Below are 22,099 nucleotides of genomic sequence, written 5' to 3'. Positions count from 1 at the left end.
ATATTTTCATTAAAATTCAAGCTTTCAGAAAAATACGAGATCGTAAAACACAACACCGGTATTATACTTCCTAAACTTGATCGGATTTGGCACAGATTGCCATTCACGTGTCACCGTCGACAACTCAGCTGGCCATTTCGATAACGACTAACAAATCGAAAAGCGTTACAACTTGGGTCAAGTTCAGGTGTAAACAGCTGTTCGTTTTGTTTTGGTTCGGAAAATATTGTGTGTGATATAACAATAAAAACAAAGTTTTGTGAGGTATGCTACACTATAGCCAGCATATCTGGCGACCACTTGTACGGAGCCTATTCACTACACATTCGTCATGGCAAGTCAATTATTATGACGCTCTTGGAATTGGCAAGCAGTCAACGCAAAATGAAATCAAGGCTGCGTATTATAAGTTATCCATGGTCTATCATCCGGATCGCAATGATGGCAGCGAAACTGCCGCCATCAAGTTTCGGGAAATCACACAAGCGTACGAGGTATTAGGAAACTATCGATTGCGTCGTCTATACGACAAAGGAATAGTGCATACAGCAGGATCCCGCTATGCGCAAGATGTGCAAAATGTCGAAAAAGATTTAGATGTGGAAGAAGACGATCCTCAGACAAAGTTTTACAAGTCGCGCTTTACAAAATCCAAGGTGGTTGACACAGACGGCCGGCCGCCTATTTATGATTTCGACGAATGGAGTAGAGCTCACTATGGCAAAAACTTTGATAGACGACAAGCGGCCCAGCAAAAATATGATCGGCAGCAAGTACAAAAGGAGCATAGCAGGATATCGGCGCAGAATGATTTCGTAATGCTAACCTTTATTTTCGCTGGCGTTGCAGTGTATCTCATGTTTGCCGCCGAATCTTCATATGATACTCCTAAGCAAAGAGCGCAAGAGGCTTATAGAAAAAGTCAGGAGCAGGTAACATCGCCAGCAACTAAAGACTAGAAAGGTTGACAATGTATAATACTAAAGTCTAGTTCATAATTGTATGATTAATTGTTTAAATAAAGAAATCATGTGTAAATTATTTAGGTTTTCAGTTATATTCAGAAATTCTCAAAAGCGTCCGCTACGTTTTCTCGCCGTATATTTGGTGTCTGGGCGCGTCTCGAGACCTTGACGACGACGACGCTCTTTCTTGGCCAAAATCCAATCACGCGACTTTTTCGGCGCTTTGCCACGCGCATCGCGGCAAGCATCACGCTTCTTTATGTAGTTTATGCGACGTTCTTCTTCCGGTGAGCCTGTAAAATGCACTTGTAAGATTACATTTCCATTTAATTACAAGGAACTCTTACCCAAGCCTTGTGGCAATTCTGCCGCTCCACCTGTCATTAGCACCAAATAGTATTTCTTGGCCTTCGCCGAGTTGGGATAATCCACTACCAGGCCACCATAGAAACCAGCTTTCATGGCTTGGGACGTGACCATTTCAATCTGATCTGAATTCTCTGGATAGAACTGGAAGACAGCGCGTGCAGTGCGCGTTAAGCAGGAGAACAATGTGCTAAAGAATTTTAGCAGGCGCTTGTGTGGATTGTGATAGGATTTGTCGGCATTGCACAACCATTGCAAGGCTGAAATGGAAATAGCACCATCAAAAGTGCCGGGCTTAAAGGGCATGCCTTCGCCCATGTCACCCAAAATGACATCGCCGGCCACTTCGCGTTCCACTGCAATGTCCAGCATCGATTTGGCTATGTCAATCCCAATCCACATGTGATCACTGTCCTCTAGAACGCTGCCCGAGAGTCCGGAGCCACAGCCAATGTCCAAAATGAGACGCGATTCATCATCATCGGGGAGGGCCAACAGTTCCAGGGCACGCTCTGCCATTTCTACCTGGATTTCTATTATGCGTGTGCTTTTAGGATATAATAATTAATCAAAATATTTTATGTATGTATTTCATACGCTTTAACTCACTTTGTAGAATATTTCTTGGCTTCATCATCGTTGTAGAACTACAAAACAAAACAAATGTAAAATACATATGTATGTATAAATTTATTGATTTGCTTACAATCTCTGGTGGTGCAGAATGCTCTGGTCTTCGTGCCATTTTCTATCGGGTTTTAAAGATTAAAAGAGTTACACACAGCTGGAATTGAAAATGTAAATAATGCCAAACAAAACTAAATAATTCAACACGTGCAATCTAATGCTATCGATGTTTAACTATAGCATCAGCTGTTCGACTCGATAGCCACTGTTTGTTATCGGTGTGCCTAGCAACGATTATTTACATTGTTATCGTTTTGACGCATACACAAACACATATCAACGCAACGCGTAGTGGAATTTGCTTAAAGTGAAAATTGCATTTAATTGTTTAAAATAAAAGCATTAAACATGTGATAGTGGCTTCTTAATTTTAGTAGTAAATGTGCAAATTGTGAAACGGTGAGTTTTTTATTCGACTCGCAGATAATTTGAATGTATAATAAACATTTGTTAATGCTTTCATTGTGTGTTTGTGTGTGACTTGCATGTAAGAGTGTGTGCGTGTGGGTGTGGGTGCTCCGCTGTCATTTGAGACTGCGACAACACGACACGACACCAATAATTATAGTTCGCCAGATTACATGAAGTGTTAAATCGTTAGTGTCACTTTGCTTTTGTGAGTTGTCGACAATTATTTGGGTAAACAGCTATGCAAAGGTTATCTGTGTCATCTTTCTTATGTGTTATCCGTTAAATGATGCCGCTATAAGTGTCGATGGCCTGCTTACCTTGTGCCATTTTTTGCTGCTACTTTGGCCGAAAAAGCGAAAACATAGCCTACCCAAGAATAACAACAGATTGTGACGTATGCACAGTACAACAGGTTTGTGCTATCTCGCTCACACTTTAATTGCCGGCGAACAGCTGCTGCTGCTCTCGATTACCGGCCATTGATCGATAACGCGTGCGGCAACTGCATTTATCAGTTGCTCTCAAACTTAGCAGTTGTATTCAAATTGCATTTTGATGTAATATGTGTTGCCTGGTCATTTATTTGCCGAAAAAAAACACTCATACAGAATACAATCAGGTTTATATAAATGCCACTTATAAATATTTAACAGACGCCTTCGCCCATCCCCAAACTGGTTTACAGCACACACTCGAACTTCTTTCACTCTTTCCAAGAACAACGCCTGAGGACAACGGTTACCAAAATTTTTGACGCAACCCAAAGCGGTCGCTGGCCTCTGTTTAACAAGTTTGCCAAAACAAAAAGAGAAACAAAAATCAACAAACAAGAAACTAAGATTTGACTTAAACATACTCTGGGAAAAATTCGAAAATTAGAAATTACAGAAACCAGCGGTTTTAATTTTTTTTTCGTAAAAAATTTATTAAAGAATTTGATCGTTTGAGGCTTGATTTTTTTAAACCCAATGATATGCATATAGTCGCGATGAAATACTGCATTAGAGTTTAATGATATGGGAATCTAGTTCCCATAAAGTTCGGCCCTATAATAAGTATAATTTCGGAACAAGTAATTATTCACTATTTAAATTAATAATAAACTGTTCCATGACTCAGAAAACGAAGAAAATAAAAGATTTAAACGTTGAGGAACAATATTCTTAATTTTACGCTAGCTATGCTACCCGTGTTACACTGTACTCCGTTACAGGGTATGACAAAGTTAGCACGAGCATCCATTTCAAAAAAAAACCAGCTTCAGTGACTGAAGATTCATGCTGTCGACTGCCAACTTTTAGTTAACCAACTGTCTCTCAACCGGCCAAATCGCTGCCAAAACTTGAAGACGAACAAACAAATTTTAGTAAAATGCGCAGTTGGATTTTAATACTGCTGATATTCGGGCTGCTTTCGCCTGGAAAATCTGCAAATCTGCTGAACAGCTATCTGCCTGCCTCAATGCAGGCATTGGCTTACTATATCGATCTATTGCAATACGAACCGCTCCATAGCACCACTGCTGAGCCACCATTCAGCGTGGATTTTGACGAGGAGCAGTCACCAAGCAGCACACCTCTTCCTTCCTCGCCGCCATCTAAAACAACAATTGCTCCCACTGGGAGACCTTCGTCAACGACAACCCGACGTCCCTCGGGGAGCACCAGTGGTTGGTGGCAACCACCCAGCTGGTGGGAGACACCAGAGCGCACCACAAGCACCGAGCGTCCGACAGCAGCACCCACGCCTCCCCATGGACCAGCTGTCTTTGCTCCAGTTGCAGTAGCAGATAGCTCGCGGTTAGCGCCACTGGAAGGCCAAGCCCTATTTGATGAGATCAATGATGATGCTGATTTTGATAAATTACCACTTTCACTAATTCGCGACATACAAACGGAAGCGTTGCATGATGATTTCACTAACGATGTGGAGTCTTTGGATAATTTCTTGCGTTTGTATGATGACAATTATGGTCGTGCCGCATTTGATGTCGAATCGGCAATGGATCGTTGGAGCAGCACTTCGACGGCAGGCAAGAAACGTGTTCCTCCCACGAAGCCATATGTGGACTTTCTACTCGTCTACGATTTGCTCAAGCGTGACGCAAAGGCGGCCAATCTCAGTAAATACGAAGGATACTCCGAGGAGTTGATCCAGGAATTGTTTGAGTTGTCCAATGCCTCGTCAACGCGGCAATTGCATACACTATTCCAGCGCATGCTAAACCGCGGCGATATCCAGCGCAGCGATGTGGTCGCTCGGGTGCGAGGCATCATTAAGGACCTTGGCAATCCGAATAGTGCCACATCGAAGGCGCTTATCAATATACCCAGCATGCAGTTTTTGCCCTAGTTCTTAAGTATTTTTGCAATATATTATCAAACCCATAATAAATTCGAAATGATAAACTTTTCGTTTGAAGCGGCCATTTGACACATTGACACAGTTTGCTATTCCGCCCACAACGTTAGTTATCGATAACGACTTGTGAAGTGTATTTTTTTTATTTTTTTTTTGCAGGCGGCTGTCAACAGCTGTGACGACGTCATTATTAATGCTTACACAAACACATACACACACACACGCTTAAGCAATGCGAGAGAGCGAATAAAATTGAGCGACATGCTCTCTTGATGGGTGTTGCTCTCTTGCGCTTTGCTGCTTTGTTTTTGCAACCAGTCAGCGAGTCGCCTGTGCGCCAAGATTCTGCTATTAACAAGATTACTCATATCGTGTTGCCAGATGACGTCATGAATACATGAATATTCTTATGATACACGCATAAATCCTTAGTATTTAATATGGACTCATCAACAACAAACATTTTGAAATTTTTTAAAAATTCAGCTTGTGACGTCACACAACATAGGTTGGTTTCCTCGCGAAAACCAGACGTAACAATCCCACAACAACTCTCTGAACTGTGACGGTTTATGGTTGCGGGTTGAGTTGCCGCTCTTTGCTTGGCTTTGCTGATTGCTTCCCCAGTTGCCATTTGAATTTGATGCGCGTAGCAAGTGCCTCTCGCTGTTGGTGCAAATAATAAAGTTTATTTTCGCTATAACTTCATAGTAATTATTAAAAGTCATTCAATTAATAATTTGCGAGCTGAAGAAAAGCTAAATAATTGATGGCAAATGTAGTTTTCAAGTGGCTACAGTGCAAAAGAAACATGTAGCGAATTTATCGATTTGTGTGAAATTTGCAAGCAGAAAGTACCAATCATTTAATTGGCCAAGGAAGGCAAAAAGAAAGTTTTCATATTAAAGTTGTGAATGCAATATGGAAAACTTAAACTTTGCACGCACACCGCAGTTTCTGCGCAAAGTCATCAACGAGGCGCGCAGGTAAATAAATCTTGCAACATGCCCAGACAACAACAAATTCAACAAACTACCACCATGATGGTCCCGGGGCACAAACGATGCGGGGAGGCTTTGCCCCGGCTCATTCCAAAATAGGGTGGTGGGATGTGGATGATGAGCTGCAGAGCAGCAGTGTTTCTTTTTTTTTTTCTTGTTTTTTTTTTTTAGTGGTTGCACTTTCCTATTTGCTGCACCTTACAGGTTTTACTTGTTTCCTTTTGCGTGGCATCCACACGACCAGAGAGATAGAGCTGTACTTCTTTTGGGTTGCAAGCACAAGCAGCAAAGGCGTCTTATGTAACACGAGCCCACAAGACGTCAATTGTTCTGGCTTTCTTGCTGTATGTATGGATTTGATTTTGTATATGCAACACGCGCACCACTTGAGTACCGACCGCAAACAAAAGCCCCTCGGTCGAGTCCTTAGGACGTTACCCCATTGTGTGTTTCTTGACTGCCGCATAACCATAACCATTGCCCCACAACCGGCGCACATCATTTTGGTGTGGTGCTTAAGGAAAGACGAAAGACAAAGACGGTTGCCGTTTCATGTCTTTGTTTTTTGTTTTTTTTTTTTCTTTTAGGCAACCTCTTCTCTTGCTCCCTTGAAATTTGGTTCCTCTTGACTTTTTATGTATACGCTAGTCGTATGTATATGTGCTCATGTTGTGTAGTTATATCTATGTCAACGAATTGCCTTTTAACACGCTCAAGGCGATAGCCTATCCTACACTTATCGTGCATCAAAGCTTGCAGCTTCCTTTGTAACGTGTGTAATTCAATAATCAGCACCATGATTAAGCGACATCGCTTTTATCGTATTTGGTTGCTCGTCTGATGCACGATTTTTTAAATTGAATAGCTAGCTAATGGGCTCTTGTCTATGACGCTGTGACCTCTGGGGATTATTCATGCGAGCTGGCAAAGCAAGTTCAAGGTCTATGTCAACAAACGACGTTGATCGCAGTTATCGAAATATTAGTGCACTTGTCAGTTATTAATAGGCAGCAAATTAAGTTGATCGCATCTACAGATATCGAAATAGTAGCGCACTTGCAAGTTATCGATAAGCGACATTTCAAATTGATCGCATAGACAGATGTTGAAATACAAATGTATATGCGGATGTTGATTGATGTGGGGGAGGGAAGGAAGATCGTGAAATACGAGCAACGGCTGTTTATCATCATTCCCACGACATGCTCATGTACACACACAAGCACACATGTAGAGTATGTATTTTAATTAATGAAACATTCCATTTGCATTGCAGATCGTTTATACATAGTGACGACACCGCCGCCGCTGCTGGCAAAGCTGCGAGCAATAGTCTCGAAGAAGAGGCAACGCCACACGACGAAATGGAACTCGCCCACACCCTGACCCTCAACGAGGAGGCACTGAAACAGTTGCCGGAGCACAAACATGCCGTTTTCGAATTGGAATGGCTGCGTTATTTGGAAAAATCCCTGCCGCACTTGCCCAAGCATGAGATCAAGGCCGGACAAAAGAAGCTCGTACAGCAGTTGTCGGATCGCATTCAGGGTGCACCCGGACCTCCGATGCGTAAGCTCATTGCCAGCGCCTTAGCCACGCTCTTCTCCGTGGGCGACACCTTTATGCTGTTTGATACGGTCAACGCATGCAATGATATACTGAAGAACAAGGATGACTCACCCAGCTATTTACCCACAAAGCTGTAAGTAGAATTGCTCTCTTCATATTTCCACGTCTTATCAATTATTTTGATTACAGTGCTGCCATTTGTGTATTGGGTTCGATGTACGAGAAATTAGGACGCATGATGGGACGCACTTACGAGGACACTGTGCAGATTTTAATTCGCACGCTGAGGAACGCAGAATCGCAAGCTCGCATCGAGATCATGCACACGCTGGAGAAGGTAAGCGCCGGCATGGGAACAGCGATTGCCAACGTGCACAAGGATATCTACAAGGCAGCCAAGCATTGTCTACTTGATCGTGTGATGGCTGTGCGTGTTGCTGCCGCTCGCTGCATCCTCAAGATGATTTATAGTGCCCCGTTTTTGTATCAAACGGAGCTGGAGAGTCTGGGCAATCTCTGCTTTCGCGCTTTCGACGGCAGTAACTACGAGGTGCGCTGTGCCGTCGCTCAGTTGCTGGGCACGCTCTTGGCCTACACCCAACAGCTGGCGGAGGCGGCAAGCAACAAGAAATCGCCTCATGCCCAGGCAGCAGCCGCATTGCAGGCAGCCAAAGGCGGCACACTGCGTCTGGTTTCATTGGACGAGGCATTGAATATACTAATGGCTGGATTTCTACGCGGCGGCGCTTCATTTCTCAAGGGCACCGGAGAAATCATCAAAGGCAGCTCCGGAGTTAATCGTGAGGTGCGTGTGGGCGTAACACATGCCTATGTGGTGTTTGTGCAGTTCATGGGCAGCGTTTGGCTCGAGAGGCAACTGAGCACATTTCTAGCACATGTGCTGGACTTGGTAGCCAATCCAAAGGCAGCTTGCTCGCATGTAGATGCCGTCTATTCGCGTAAGTGCATCAACTTTATACTACGAACGACAATTGGCAAAATGCTTGGGGAAAAGGCGCAAAGCGCCGCCTGCAAGGAACTCATACATTTGGTGGCCAAGCAGATGAACTCCATTGACTTTAATCCGGAGAATGCCAAGGACTCGAACCAGGAGACGCTGTTCAGTCAACACTTGCTAGTCTGTGCCCTACAGGAGCTTAGCTCTCTGTTCATTGGACTGGGCACAACAGCACAGAATCTGCTCACAGACCAATCGCTGAATGCCATCGATGCCACCTGTGCGGTCCTGGTGCATCCCTGTGCCGCAGCACGTCTAGCGGCTGCCTGGTGCCTAAGGAGCTGCTGCATTGCGGTGCCCAGTCAAATAACACCGCTGATCGATCGATTTATCGAGGCCATGGAACAGATGCGCTCCTCGCCGGAAGCCATTGCGGGCTATAGTTGCGCCTTAGCGGCCATTTTGGGTAGCGCGCGCCACTCACCATTGGGCATACCGCACACCAAAGGCAAAGTGGTGTTCAATTGTGCCGAGGAGCTGCTGCGTTCTGCTTCCCAGAATAGCCGCATGTCGCTGCATCGCACCCAGGCGGGCTGGCTGCTGATTGGCGCCATTATGACCCTTGGTTCGCCTGTGGTCAAGGGTCTGTTGCCACGCATGTTGCTCCTGTGGCGCAACTCGTTTCCACGCTCCAACAAGGAACTCGAATCGGAAAAAGCGCGAGGCGATGCTTTCACCTGGCAGGTGACTCTCGAGGGACGCGCTGGTGCCCTCTCAGTGATGCACAGCTTTCTGCTCAATTGTCCGGATCTGGTCAGTGAGGATATAACACGGCGTTTGCTCACGCCCATCGAGAGTGCTCTAGCAATGTTGGTCAAGTAAGTGAACACGTTATACATATTTTCCATACGAAAATTCAATTCTCATTCTTCTTTGCAGCCTGGCGACAGTTCTTAAGAGCTACGGCACTCAATTGAAGGCACCAGCGGCCATGGTTCGCTTACGTCTGTTTGAAACTCTTACGCTGCTGCCCCCCACTGCTCTCGAGGCATCGTACACGCATCTCTTGCGCATGCTCGTCTCAGAGTTTACGCTGTCTGACAATGCAGCCAACACAACAAATTCACTGTTGCGCACTCTTTGTCACGGGGATGACTCCATCATATTGGGCACTTGGCTACAGGAGACAAATCATCGTACCATCGAAGATCAGGTGCGTTCCAACGTGATTACTATTCAATACATATTGATTAGGCTTAAGTGTGTGATCTATAATCTCTCTTACCTCTTACCCTTTAAACTATTCCTAAATGTCTGCACATGTATCGATATTATCGCCGCAGATGGAACCCAATCGAAAAGTCGATGGCGAGCATGTAAGTTATGCGCCCGTCCGCTATATTGAATGGACGATTTGTGTTTGCATGCGCAATTTATTTCGAGTTGACTTGTTTGTTCTTTTTTCGGCGGACAACAAATTGACGCTTGATTTTAAATTTATATTCTTTTTCCTCTCATTCATCATGCAAATATTTTTATTTTTTAAACAAAAAACGGACTACAAGTTTGATTTAATTAGTTGGCAATTTAATATTTGTTACAATTTAATGTAAATCGAGCTGAACTATTGATTTGCTTGCCATGTGATAGAATGTTACTCCAATCTAGTGATAATCGACCTTATGAAGTCAAGTCATTATAGTTGTCATACATATGAACCAGTCTATAGCTGTTGGCAAGCTGGCATACAATTTTTTGTGGTGCCCAAAAAGCTATTGTCTAAATGTCTTCCGACTTTATTTCATTGTCATTGGATTATGATACATTAAAATGTTGATATTAATTAGTTCCTTTTCACACAGTTATTATTTTACCCACTTTATTGTCCTTATCTGACTTTTTCATTTTTCTTTTCACAGCTCCAGCCAAATAGCGCTGCTGGTTCCGGCGCCCTAGAGCACGATCCCTGCTGCCTGTATCGGCCCAACTGGTCGGCCCAGCACAACTACAGCAGCTCTAGTCCCAGCAATGCAAGCACTAACAACTTACAACTGATCAATAAGGCGCAACAGTGCCCAGGTCCGCTGCCACTGGGCGTCGCGGTTATTGACATGGCCGTGACATTGTATGGCACCATTTTTCCCAAGGTGGCCAACAAGCATCGCCTCCAAATGCTGGATCACTTCGCCGAGTGCATTAAGCAGGCGAAGAGCAATCGGCAGGAAGCTGTGCAGATGAACATCTTCACTGCGCTGCTGTTTGCATTGAAACAGCTTACGGACAGCAAGACAAGCATTGGCCAGGAGGATGTGAAGAAGAGTGCCACCAGTTTAATAGTCGCCTCATTGACCAGCACCAATTCAACAATACGCTGTGCAGCTGGCGAATCTCTCGGACGTTTGGCTCAAGTCGTTGCTGACTCTCATTTCACAGCCGAACTGGCGCAGAATAGTTTCGATAAATTGAAGTCAGCACGCGATGTGGTAACACGGACAGGACACTCACATGCCCTGGGTTGTCTGCATCGTTATGTGGGCGGCATGGGATCCTCGCAGCATCTGAGCACCAGTGTCTCCATTCTGCTCGCTTTGGCCCAGGACAGTGCCTCGCCAGTGGTGCAGGTGTGGGCGCTATACGCGCTGGCCCAGATCGCTGACTCTGGCGGACCCATGTTCCGTGGTTATGTAGAGGCAACGCTGACGCTCTCTTTGAAACTGCTGCTCAGCGTACCGCATGCCCATGTGGATGTACATCAATGTGTCGGACGAGTGGTAAATGCTTTGATCACAACCGTTGGTCCTGAGCTCCAAGGCAACAATGCAGCAGTCAATGCTATGCGTAGCTCCTTCCTCTGCGCGGCGGCTCTGCTGCAATCTCATGCCGATCCGCTGGTGCAATCGGAGGCAATTGGCTGTCTGCAGCAGCTGCATTTGTTTGCCTGCAAGTCTCTGCAGTTGGACACTCTCGTTCCAACGCTGGTCAAAATGCTGGCCAGCAATTACTTCATACTACGAAAGGCGGCAGTTGCCTGTTTGCGTCAACTGGCTCATCGCGAGGCACGTGAAGTATGTGACTTGGCGTTGACCATAACGCCGGAGCAATGCCCGGACTTGATAATTACGGAATATGGTCTACCGGGTCTGCTATTCTCTATGCTCGACACTGAAACGGATGCGGAGATGCTGAAGAATATACACGACACTCTCACATCGATGCTGCAAATGCTTGCGGCCGATAATCTTAGCAATTGGCTGAGCCTCTGCAAGAAGGTGCTCACCGTGGCCGTAGAGGGTGGCGGAGCCATTGAAGATCCAACGGCACTGGCAGGAGCTGCCGGTGATGCAGCTGGCAAGTCGGGCACGGGCGAACAATTAAATACCGATGACGACGACGATGAGGAGGAGGAGTATGCTGACGATGTCACCGAGTATCGGGCGGAGGAGAACACTTCCACGCATCCCGCAGTGCAGCCACGTTGGCCCACGCGCGTCTTTGCCGCACAATGCGTGCGTCGCATCATCTCCAGTTGTGAGGCGGCCAATGCATTGCACTTTGATCTGCTGCAGGCCAAGGAACAGCAGCTGATAAAATCGCGCAGCGGTGACTATCTCATTCTCCATTTGGCAGAGCTCATACGCATGTCATTCATGGCTGCCACCTCGGACTCGGATCAGCTGCGGCTGGAGGGATTGCGCACTCTGCAGGAGATCATAGATCGATTTGCAAACGTGCCCGAACCAGAATTTCCTGGCCATCTGCTGCTGGAGCAGTATCAGGCACAGGTTGGCGCTGCCTTGCGTCCAGCTTTTGCTCCCGACACGCCATCCCATGTGACGGCCGCAGCATGTGAAGTGTGCTCCGCTTGGATTGGCTCTGGCGTCGCTCGGGACATTAGCGATTTGCGGCGAGTGCATCAATTGCTGGTCAGTTCGCTGAACAAGCTGTACACGAAGACGAACAGCACGCAATTGTACAACGAATCGATGGCCACATTGGAGAAGCTCAGTATTCTAAAGGCGTGGGCCGAAGTCTACATTGTCGCCATGCTGGGCAATGGCAAGGCGCCCGCCTCACTGCTGGCCATCTCTCCAGCTGGAGGAGCAGGATCGTCAGCGCAAACAGAGCTCGTGAGTGGCCTGGACCTGGATGTGGATAACCGTGGCGAGAGTTTGCTGGGTCTGGTGCAGCCAGAGCTGCACAATTTATCGAACCATTGGCTGGCCGCAATGAAGGATCATGCGCTGCTGCTGCTGCCCGCTGAGTTTCAATCGCAATTGCCACGCGATGGTGGCTCGTTCTACACCACGGACACGATCAACTCATCCAAGCCGCACTACATGACAAGCTGGCCACCCATTATGTATGCGGCGGCTCTTTGGTTGCGTGACGAAGGTTTCGCGAGGCATCAAGATACACAGACGCAAGTGGAAACCACAACGGCGGGCTCACCAGAGCCAGAGTCCAACAACAATCACATTACACACGGCTCTCTGTCGGCGGATCGATTCCATATGATCTTCGGCATTTGCATGGAGGCTTTGTGCAGCATGCGCAGCTCCGACAAGCCGAGAAACATCGTCAGTTGCCTGCGAGCGCTGCACAGTATCTTCGATTCGGATTGGGCACGTCGCCAGCTGATCAAAGATCGAGCACTGACCATTGAGCTGTGTCACGTACTGCATCGCCAGATACTCACCCGTGATGAGCTGCTCGTTCAGCTGCTGTGCGTGGAGATACTGAAGCAGACCATACAGGCGGCTCGCGAGGATTTGCAGCGCAATCGCGACAGTCAACAGGCCTCGGACAATGCCAATGATAACGTTCCCGAGAACGTAGAGTTGGGTGAAGGCAGCGTCATGCAGCCAGGCAGCTCGCATGTCTATGCTGTGTTGGAGGTGTGCCTCTGCCTCTTTGTGCGTCAAATACCCAGCCTCAATCCCAGCAAGCAAACCAACCTGCAGCTGGACTACGCCTATGCCAAAAACAATGCCTCATTCTTTTCGGTGCTGGGCGATGACAATGGCCGACTGGTGGCCAGTGGACTACAGTGTGTGGAGCAGCTGCTCGAGTTGTGCACGCCCAGCGGTGCCTTGACTATACTGCCCACCATACTTTACATGACCACGAGCATTATTCGCGAGATTGCCAACAAGTCGTTCATTGACAGCAGCATTCTGGCCAACACTTGCGCTGTGCAAGCCGCCCTTCAGTGTCTGCGCTCCGTTTGCGTTCATCGCTGGGCCCAACAGCCCAGCACTGTGGACGATTGGCAGCAGCTGCTGCAGAGTGCCTTGGCCACTATTATCGATATGACCAAAACGGCTGGCGACAACGAGGAGCGCAAAGTGGATGAAGTTACCATGTTGCTGGCCATTGCTGTATTCATACTTCACACACCCGCATCTGTGGTGTCTGCGCCTTCGCTGCAATATCCGTGCATCAATCATTTCCGTCAGTGTTTGCAATCGGAGAATTTGTCAGTCAAGTTGAAATGCATCGAGACGACTCGTTCTATATTCACAAAGGCCGATCTTAAAACATCAACCCCCTACATCCATGCATTGGCGCCCCGCATCATTGAATCTTTGTACGCGGAGTCTAGTAAGTTGCCAGCCAGTGAACTGGAGCTGCAGGTGACTCTTGAGAGCATTGTGACCGTGGATCAGTTAATCGAGCTCGCCGAGCCGCAGCATCGTAAGTAGCACCAATTGCTTGAATGACGTAACTAATTTTCAGATCTGCATAATTCGCAAGTAGAGCGATCGATCCTCGATACACTCCCAGTACGAAAAGTCCATGTTACCAATAGCGATTAGCGCTGTCAAGCTTGGCGCACAATTTGTTATTGTCGTCAAATACAAATAGTAAAGTTTTTTTCTTATATTCTGCTCTATTTATTCTCTTCGTCTCTTCTCTTTCAATTGCTTTCCTTACTCATCCATCACACTTTACTAAACATAATAATATCCACATATCGTTATCGTTAGGAAACTTGCTACAAGGTAAATAGATGCGCCCATAAAAACATATTTAATAATGAAGTCATTCACAAGAATTCTTTGCACTCCTCTCAATATTAAGAAATGCACATAAGATCACATTAAATAATTAAATAGATGTTTGTAATTCATATTGTAGTTGCTTTAAGTGTTGTGTCCAAACTGCATGTATTTATAAATTCACTACTAATTATAATGCTGACACATCCGCAGCCTTCTTGCATCGCACTGTTAACTGTTTTGTCTTGGCTATTAAGTTTTGTCAGTTCTTAAGACTTCGTCTAATAATTGTATTTCGATATTTCACAGATATACAAATGCTAACCCTGCTGGTTCCGGTGCTAATCAGCTATCTGGCCGATCTGAGCAAGCTGCGCACGTTACCCAAGTATCAACGTCAACTGCACGAGCATGCCTTGCAGTGGCTGTTGAAGATTGGACCTAAGTATCCGCAGGAGTTCAAGGCATTGATGTGTCAAAAGCCCGAGCTGCGACAGAAACTGGAGGCGGCCATACGGAATCAGCAGCAGTCAATTAATCTCGCCCAGAAGGCCAACGAGGCGCAACGGAACGGATTGCTGGCAAAGCCACAGAAGCCGACGATCAAACTGAAAACTGACTTTAGCAACTTCCAATAATTGAACCGTTTCGATATATAATGCACGCAACTAACGATATGCAAAGCTAATAGCGTGATTTATTACAGCCTGCTAAGGAAATGCTTGCAATACTTTCGGTTTTCTTTTGCGCTAAACGCATAATAAGTACCTAAAGAACCTACCATACATATACATACATATATATATAAATTAAAACTTGATATATGCATATACGAAATCTACAAACAGATTGGTCCTTTGTGTGAGGATATATTTCATATTGTTAGTTATATACATATATATATATATACTTAAATACGATATTAGTTATTATAAAACACATTTAAATCCATCGGTTGTATATAATTCTATTGACTTGTGCTAATCAATAGACAACTCTTCCTTAAAAATAGGTTCCTCTTTGCAATCAATTGGCTCGGACTTCGACATAGGTTCCAATTCCTTAATTTGCCTGCGCGCCGTTTCTTGTTCTTGAGTTGGCGTCAATTTTGAACGTGATTGTAATGGGGCATCAACGCGTGTCCTCGTGTCGCGCAGGGGATAATTAACAACTGGACGCGGTAGTCTCATCAAAGCCACTGGCAGTTGTTCAAACATTGACGGTTCCAAACGACTTAACAGCGTTGTCCGAAAGAAGAGGGTACGTAAACGTTGTCGGAATAGCTGAACAGCTGCATGAGATTCGTCATAGTCAATTGACGACTGCGTCGCATGTTTACGACAGTGCGCTGACAATATACAAATGGATCGGAATCCCATCATCGTGGACCAATTGGGTTGCAGCAAGGCCGCGGCTTGTGACACACCATCATTAGTGGCCGGCGGTAGTTGACTTAACATTTCACTATAGCACCGACATAGATACTTGGGCAACGCAATACTCTCGACGAGCTTATCACTTGAAGTAGTTACAGGTCGAAATCTAAGTGCTTTTGCTACAACATTCAGTTTACCTTTCTCTCTAGGCAGAGGTATTTGTGGCGCAGGCGATTGCAATGAGAGATGATAGGCAAACTTGAAGTACTCATAGATGTGAACATCTATGCCGCGCCGCTTATTCACATTGGCAAGTTGCTCGCGCTTGATTTTCTTTGCTTTTGGCCTCACATCCGAGTGGTCAAGTAATGAGTCTGGATCCTCTTGCCACTCCTGGAAACGTTGCACCCAATTCTCTGAGGTAACTGCTGCATTTTTTGTCGTCTTTCGTCGAGGTATATCGGAGACTTCTGCATCGGGATGCTGTTCCAAGAACCGCTTGATAACCATGAAGCGTGTGCGACAACTTGTGCGTGTATGATTGCCCAAATGACTGGCACAGTTTACCCATTGCGAGGTGCCATGGGACTTCACAAATCCCATTAGCTTGTTGTCATCCTCTACAGACCACGAATCCGTCTTGTTACGCTGGGCCAGCACATTGTGATAACGCGTTCGTAGCTGTGCCAGCGATCGATTTGGAAAGAGTGTGCGGGGAAAGCAATGAAATTTACCATTGTACTCTTCGACGGCAGCGAACAGCATCAAGTCCTCTTTGTCCGTAAAAGGTTCTGAAAGGATTGATAAATATTGTACAAATATTGCCATCTGATCACAGTCTTAATTTAGAGGAATACAGTTTTTTCTCTCACAATGAGAATTAATAAATAGTTAAGCCATAATGCTTTTTGTTCTTGGTTAGTTTTTGTAAATGTAACAACTTACCATGACATATGCTGGGATGCAGCACATACAAATAGCGTCCAATTAGCGTGGATTTCGATCGACCTGGGAAGTGCTCGACTACCTGAGGCCAATCAGTGACTCCATTCACAGTATTTCGCTCGACAATCTTCCGCAATCGAACATTATCCTGTTCACTCCATTTAACGCTGCACAAAGGTTCCAAGTAAAATCGTAATGCAGTCTGGACGCGCACAAAGCATTGATAGTCGGAACGCTGAGATACCGCACTTGCAATAGCTTGCCAATCCTGTAGCTTGTGGCTTTGAGCCACCTCTAAGAGACGCTCATCTTCCTCGGCAGTCCAGTCGTCGCGTTTGAGCTGTGGATGCAAATACACGAACCACATGGCTTCACAGCTGTACGCGGAATGACGACGCTCCAATTTCGAAATGCTGATCTCATTCCAGTCAATGCTAAAAGTGCTATCCACAGAACTCAGCAAACTGGCCAATGTTTGTGTGTGCAAATCAATGTTCTTGCGTTTGCCTGGTCGACTTCCTGTTTTATTATAGGTAACATGTGACAGCAGCTACACAAGTAAAGCATATAAGTAAACAATTATAATTATGGAATATCCACATAATCTCTCACCTGCTCTTTAATGCCCATAACGATATTCTTTTTATCGAGCACCGTCCACACATGCTTAGAGCGCATATCGAAGTCAGTGGGAAACATTTCAGTGCTACTGCGTCTATCGTAGTCCTCATTGTTGGGACAACTGCGTCCATGCATATCGCGAAAGTACAAATTGCCCTTGAAAAAAAACGTTCCTCCACGAAGCACGGCACCCGTAAAGCTTATGCTTTCATCAGCTGCCAGCGATTCTCTCTGCGATTTGAGAGAACGTGGCTTTAGACGGCGCACAAGAATCTCCTCGTTGCGTGAATAGCGAGCTTGCACCTGCTTCAACAGTTGCAAAATACGCGTGCGCACGTACTCGAGACGACGTTGCATCTCCTGATTCAACAGTAAAGCATTTCCATCACTTGGCACGGCTGTGGTTTCCAGCAGTGTCACAATTTCGTTTAATATTTGCTGGGGATTCAGCGTCAGTTTATCCGCTGCGAACATTATTCTCTAAATGGCACACAAATACAATTATAATGCAAATTCATGTAAAGTACGTTCTTCATTTAGTCCACGGATGATATTCTGCATTTGCTGAAAGAATTACAAATCAACGCGTTTGGCATTTTTAGGCATTAATAAAACGGCCAGTCCGCCATATATAGATATCTGCTTGACTTTATCACCAATAAATAACAATAACACTGATAAGCATCAAATAATGCAATTCGGTCCAAATTGAAAATCTAAAAATTTTTATCAGATGGAATCAAAAACATAAACAAAAACCAGCTGATCCATTAATATGAGACGAACATAAACATTCCCTACTCTTAGGCGCAAAATAATTTACAAAAATTTAGGCTGCAATTAAACACAATTAAAAATTTTTAAAAACAGATATTGCTTCTGAAGTTGAATTTAGAACAATTAGTTACACTCTAAAGCTTATTACTTATTATTTTTTTAGTTGAGTGTACACATCTCTTCTTCATGCATAAACAAAAAACAGCTGTGAATCGAAAAAAATCATCCTCTACTCTTAGGCGCAAAATTCATTATACCAATGTAAGCCGATAATATACGCAATTAAAAATGATCTAAACTAAAAATCTAAGTTAACTTAAAAACTTTTGCATATTTCTCTCATAAATACTTACGCCCTATGCTTTCTGCGCTTGAACAGTGTGTACACACTACATCAAAAAACATATGACTCAATTGTTATCGATTGGCAGTTGTGGACTGATTGCGGTATATCGCGATTGTTTCGCAAAAAACAAAAGAGCAGTGGAAAAAAGCAACAAAAACACGGGGTGGCTACAAAAAAAGTGCGTAGCCAACAAATTAATGAAAATAAAGAAGAAAATTCGCCGTATGTCTAGTGCAGGTCATATATAATATGGATGATGTGCCCGTCAAAATAGTCGATCGCTATAAACCGCCGCCACTAATTTACCAATTGCCACAGACGATTGCCAATCGTTTGGCCCAACTAAACAGTTCCAATTACTCACTGGCGGACGATGAAGCGTATCAATATGACTTCCAGCTGGAGCGCAGTGTGCTCAACCAATGTCAGCAGTGGCGTCGCATGCGCCAGCAGCAACAGCAAGCACGCCACGGACGCCAGGATCAGCGCAAGCAAGAACGTCAAAGGGCACTGGAGGCAAGGCAAAAGGAAATGCTGGGAGCTGTTGAATATCCAAGTGCAGCGGACTTATCCTCAGATAGTGACGATGATGACGATGACAATGAGATAGCAGTCGAGACACCAGCAACAACAACGAAATCAATAAATGGTGCTGAGTCATGTGAACAACGCGAAGCAAAGTCAATAAACTCGTGCAACAATTTCAACGATATACTGCAGCCCACCAAACTCAGTGGCACGACTCCCGTTGTGGTTGCACACCACAAACGCAACAGTTCTCTGAATTATGCTGACTTTGAGTACAATATGAACTCGACACCTTTCGATAATATTGAATTGAAGACCATCAATGATTTGGATATTTTGGCGCAGGTTTTGCATCAGACGCAGCTAACGCAGCAGCATTCACAGGCAACTGGCCAAAACGATGAGCAAGTGCAGCAACAGACGCGGTCTGAAGAGCAGCCAAAGCAAGAGGAGATGCCTGTCGAGTTGGAATTGGCTGTAACGACACTTGCGGAAACCAAAGCGACGCTCGATAGTGTCAACTTTCAACTACACTGTGATGATGCCCCAGACATTCCAGCCATCTACCCAGCACCTATCTACAACACTCCACAACAGCCGCAGCCACAGTTGCCGCAGCATGTTTATCAGGAAATGATCTACAATCAACACTACTATCCACAACAACAGCCGCAATATCAGAATCAAAATCAAAATCATAATTACTTGCATCACACGTATGTCAACGGCTATGGAACTCATCCTTCTCAGCTGCCTGTCATCGCTGCCAACCAAGTGGCGAATGCGTTGTTACAGCCACAGGAGACGGAAACCAAGTCCAGAAGTGTGCCTGATATTTTACGTGAGCTCAAGAGTGAATTGCAGCAAGCGGAGAATCGACGCGCTCGATTGCATAGTCACCACAATGAGAATGACCCTCAAGGAACGGAGCAGACTTCGCCTTCCGCGGCAGCAACCGCAACATCGAAGGAGATGCAACACAGCAATGCAAACAATGTATTCCAAGAGCTGGCAGCACCACAAAAGAAGCTGGCGCAACGCATCAGCAGCATGGGATTTCCCTTGGAGCGTGTGGCGAAAGTAATCAGTCTGTGTGGCATTGATGACAAGAAGGTAGATTCCAAATTTTGAAAATAATTATAAATAATTAAAGTGCTTGCCTTTCAGATAATCGAACACCTCATACCACAAGGCGAGTTGTTGGATCTTGGCTTTGATGAAACGAAAATCTCGGTGGCGCTTTTGAAATTTGATAACAATAAGGACAAAGCGTTAGACTATTTAATTAAGTAGTTTCAAATGATGTTTGAATGCAATGCGCAGTCAATACAATTGCCTAATCGTTAAACACACACACACACAAGCGTATTTTGATTCGATTTGTATTATTATTATAATTATGATAATTGAGTACTGAACTTTTTGTTTGCATAACTCGTACTAAACATAATGCTAACTCGCTTAAAGTGTACATATATTGTATGTGAATTCACATACTACATTTAATTTATATATTTATATATATATTCATATATATGATGACATCTGGCAGCAGCAACAGCAGAATAAATACAATGTGCTAAGAGTGAAAGATTTCAGTTCATGCCCAACATCAGCAGATTTATGGCGTGCTCCACATTTCCATCGGCCAGCGTCAAGTAATTAACATTCTGCGTGTGATTGATGAATCCCATGGCTGCCATGGTCCGCAACTGATCCGTGAAGCGATGGCGGCGATAGCAACGCGGCAGCACATCACTATCATCGCCAGCCACAGCATCGTCGTCATCCTCAGGATCATCGGCAGCATCGTGATCTGCCGCCTCCACATCCATGTTTTCCACAGGTGCATTGGTTGCTGTTGCCGTTGGCGGTTGTTGTGACTGCAACGATTGAAAGGCGCGCGCTAGCTCATTGCGAAACAACTCCGAGGATATAGCAGAAGTTGCACCGCCTGCTGCAGTTGTAGATGCAGTGGATGCAGTGTTGTTGCCTGCTCCTGCACTAGTTTGTGGCTGATCATCACCAAGCGCCTCGTCCACATTGCGCTGTGCAATATTGGACAGCGAGTTAAATGAGCTCATATCCACGCGTGCCAAAGCATTGGCCAGCTGCTGGCGGCTGATCTGACGGATGTTGGCCAGTTCATCGCGACGATTGGCAGCTGCAGCGGCGGCCACATTAACAGCTGCAGTGCTGCTGCTGCCGCCGCTACTGCTGCTTCCAGCGCCTAAGGAATTCTCTTCCTCGGACGATGTGGTCGACTCGGAAGCAGCCTGCTCTTGAACTGCAAAAAGCAACAACGATTAAACTTTTTAAAATAACTATAACCTATATACTTACATTGTGGCGCAGAACTGTTTCGTGCTAGCTCCTTGCGTATGGTGTCCACAATGAAGGAGGCCGCATCGCAGATTAGTGGATAATCGCGTACTAGATTCTGAACTACCTCTGGTTCGTGCAACATATTAAACAGCACCGAATCTCGAATTAATGCCTGGGCGCCCAAATTGCGACGAAATTCCGGATACTCCACCAGTATTTTCTGCAGTATATTAAAGCGCGACGTCACGCTGATCTGTAAATGCGACGTCAGAGAGAATAGTTCCTGGATGTGTTTGGTATTGATATCGCTGGCGGGGGGCGGTTGATACGGTTCATAGCCCTTCATTTTGCGAAAACAATGAACAATTGCGTTCGGTTTCATGGCATTGGACAACTTCGAGTCATCGTCGAGTATCTTGCCAAGGTAGCATACATCTGTTTAAATTTGCGCATGATGAGTTTGCAATATTGCTACGTCTAGACATACGTATGCATACATATGTACATATATAGAAATATTTACGAATCTAGAAACTCACCAAGTTCGTTGGCATCAAACTGCAGCTGCAGCTGCTGTGTAATGATTTTCTTCAAGTACGCCACATTTTGTTCCAAATCAATGTTATGCAGTGGATGGAAATCGCTCAATTTGTTCTTAACATGCACGCCACAATATACAGTATTGCTATTGTTAGCCATTATATTGTTATAGTATCTTCCTTCAGTCCCAATTTGTAGTTGTTTATTAATATATTTAAGTCCAACTGCGTCTTGTCGTCGATGATACGTAGCTAGAACGACAAGCCGATGACCGATAGACAAGCCAGTGTTCCTTTATAATTTATTTTCTTATTGACCCGCTAG

The 22,099-nt window shown here is 45.2% G+C and overlaps 7 protein-coding genes across 11 annotated transcripts; 4 read left to right on the top strand and 3 right to left on the bottom strand.

Moving 5' to 3' along the window:
- Positions 1 to 33: 33 nt before the first annotated feature.
- Positions 34 to 1,032, top strand: LOC117574588 (dnaJ homolog subfamily C member 30, mitochondrial). The gene has a single exon (XM_034258471.2). The coding sequence runs from the start codon at positions 267 to 269 to the stop codon at positions 957 to 959; it is 693 nt and encodes a 230-aa protein (XP_034114362.2). The 5' UTR covers positions 34 to 266; the 3' UTR covers positions 960 to 1,032.
- A 21-nt stretch (positions 1,033 to 1,053) lies between these two features.
- On the bottom strand, positions 1,054 to 2,206 carry LOC117574587 (probable 18S rRNA (guanine-N(7))-methyltransferase). The gene is made up of 4 exons (XM_034258470.2): positions 2,038 to 2,206; positions 1,941 to 1,978; positions 1,313 to 1,878; positions 1,054 to 1,258 (listed from the first exon to the last, which is right to left on the bottom strand). The coding sequence occupies exons 1-4, from the start codon at positions 2,074 to 2,076 to the stop codon at positions 1,071 to 1,073; spliced, it is 831 nt and encodes a 276-aa protein (XP_034114361.1). The 5' UTR covers positions 2,077 to 2,206; the 3' UTR covers positions 1,054 to 1,070.
- Positions 2,207 to 2,261: 55 nt separating this feature from the next.
- Positions 2,262 to 15,211, top strand: LOC117574580 (HEAT repeat-containing protein 5B). Of its 5 annotated transcripts, none has more exons than XM_034258464.2 (8): positions 2,262 to 2,417; positions 7,068 to 7,493; positions 7,550 to 9,196; positions 9,258 to 9,531; positions 9,662 to 9,694; positions 10,238 to 14,012; positions 14,306 to 14,320; positions 14,627 to 15,211. In XM_034258464.2, exons 2-8 carry the CDS (start codon positions 7,156 to 7,158, stop codon positions 14,953 to 14,955), a joined length of 6,411 nt encoding a protein of 2,136 aa, XP_034114355.2. In that variant the 5' UTR covers positions 2,262 to 2,417; positions 7,068 to 7,155; the 3' UTR covers positions 14,956 to 15,211. The 5 variants fall into 5 exon arrangements, with proteins under 5 accessions (XP_034114355.2, XP_034114351.2, XP_034114353.2 ...); XM_034258460.2 differs by lacking the exon at positions 2,262 to 2,417 and adding an exon at positions 5,442 to 5,776; XM_034258462.2 differs by lacking the exons at positions 2,262 to 2,417; positions 9,662 to 9,694 and adding an exon at positions 5,442 to 5,776.
- LOC117574586 (uncharacterized) lies at positions 3,548 to 4,892 on the top strand. The gene has a single exon (XM_034258469.2). It carries the CDS (start codon positions 3,801 to 3,803, stop codon positions 4,779 to 4,781), a length of 981 nt encoding a protein of 326 aa, XP_034114360.2. The 5' UTR covers positions 3,548 to 3,800; the 3' UTR covers positions 4,782 to 4,892.
- Positions 15,212 to 15,226: 15 nt separating the features above from the next.
- Positions 15,227 to 18,152, bottom strand: LOC117574583 (uncharacterized). The gene is made up of 4 exons (XM_052007384.1): positions 18,046 to 18,152; positions 17,251 to 17,823; positions 16,639 to 17,188; positions 15,227 to 16,484 (listed from the first exon to the last, which is right to left on the bottom strand). The coding sequence occupies exons 2-4, from the start codon at positions 17,731 to 17,733 to the stop codon at positions 15,298 to 15,300; spliced, it is 2,220 nt and encodes a 739-aa protein (XP_051863344.1). The 5' UTR covers positions 17,734 to 17,823; positions 18,046 to 18,152; the 3' UTR covers positions 15,227 to 15,297.
- A 275-nt stretch (positions 18,153 to 18,427) lies between these two features.
- Positions 18,428 to 20,214, top strand: LOC117574584 (probable basic-leucine zipper transcription factor N). The gene is made up of 2 exons (XM_034258467.2): positions 18,428 to 20,023; positions 20,078 to 20,214. The coding sequence occupies exons 1-2, from the start codon at positions 18,632 to 18,634 to the stop codon at positions 20,201 to 20,203; spliced, it is 1,518 nt and encodes a 505-aa protein (XP_034114358.1). The 5' UTR covers positions 18,428 to 18,631; the 3' UTR covers positions 20,204 to 20,214.
- Positions 20,215 to 20,492: 278 nt separating this feature from the next.
- Positions 20,493 to 22,066, bottom strand: LOC117574585 (uncharacterized). Its single transcript, XM_034258468.2, has 3 exons — positions 21,775 to 22,066; positions 21,254 to 21,670; positions 20,493 to 21,197 (listed from the first exon to the last, which is right to left on the bottom strand). The coding sequence occupies exons 1-3, from the start codon at positions 21,932 to 21,934 to the stop codon at positions 20,506 to 20,508; spliced, it is 1,269 nt and encodes a 422-aa protein (XP_034114359.1). The 5' UTR covers positions 21,935 to 22,066; the 3' UTR covers positions 20,493 to 20,505.
- Positions 22,067 to 22,099: the final 33 nt, after the last annotated feature.

This window comes from Drosophila albomicans, chromosome 2R (assembly GCF_009650485.2).
Source record: "Drosophila albomicans strain 15112-1751.03 chromosome 2R, ASM965048v2, whole genome shotgun sequence".
In the NCBI taxonomy this organism is placed as follows: Eukaryota; Metazoa; Arthropoda; class Insecta; order Diptera; family Drosophilidae; genus Drosophila; species Drosophila albomicans.
This window is presented reverse-complemented; position numbering and strand designations above follow the sequence as displayed.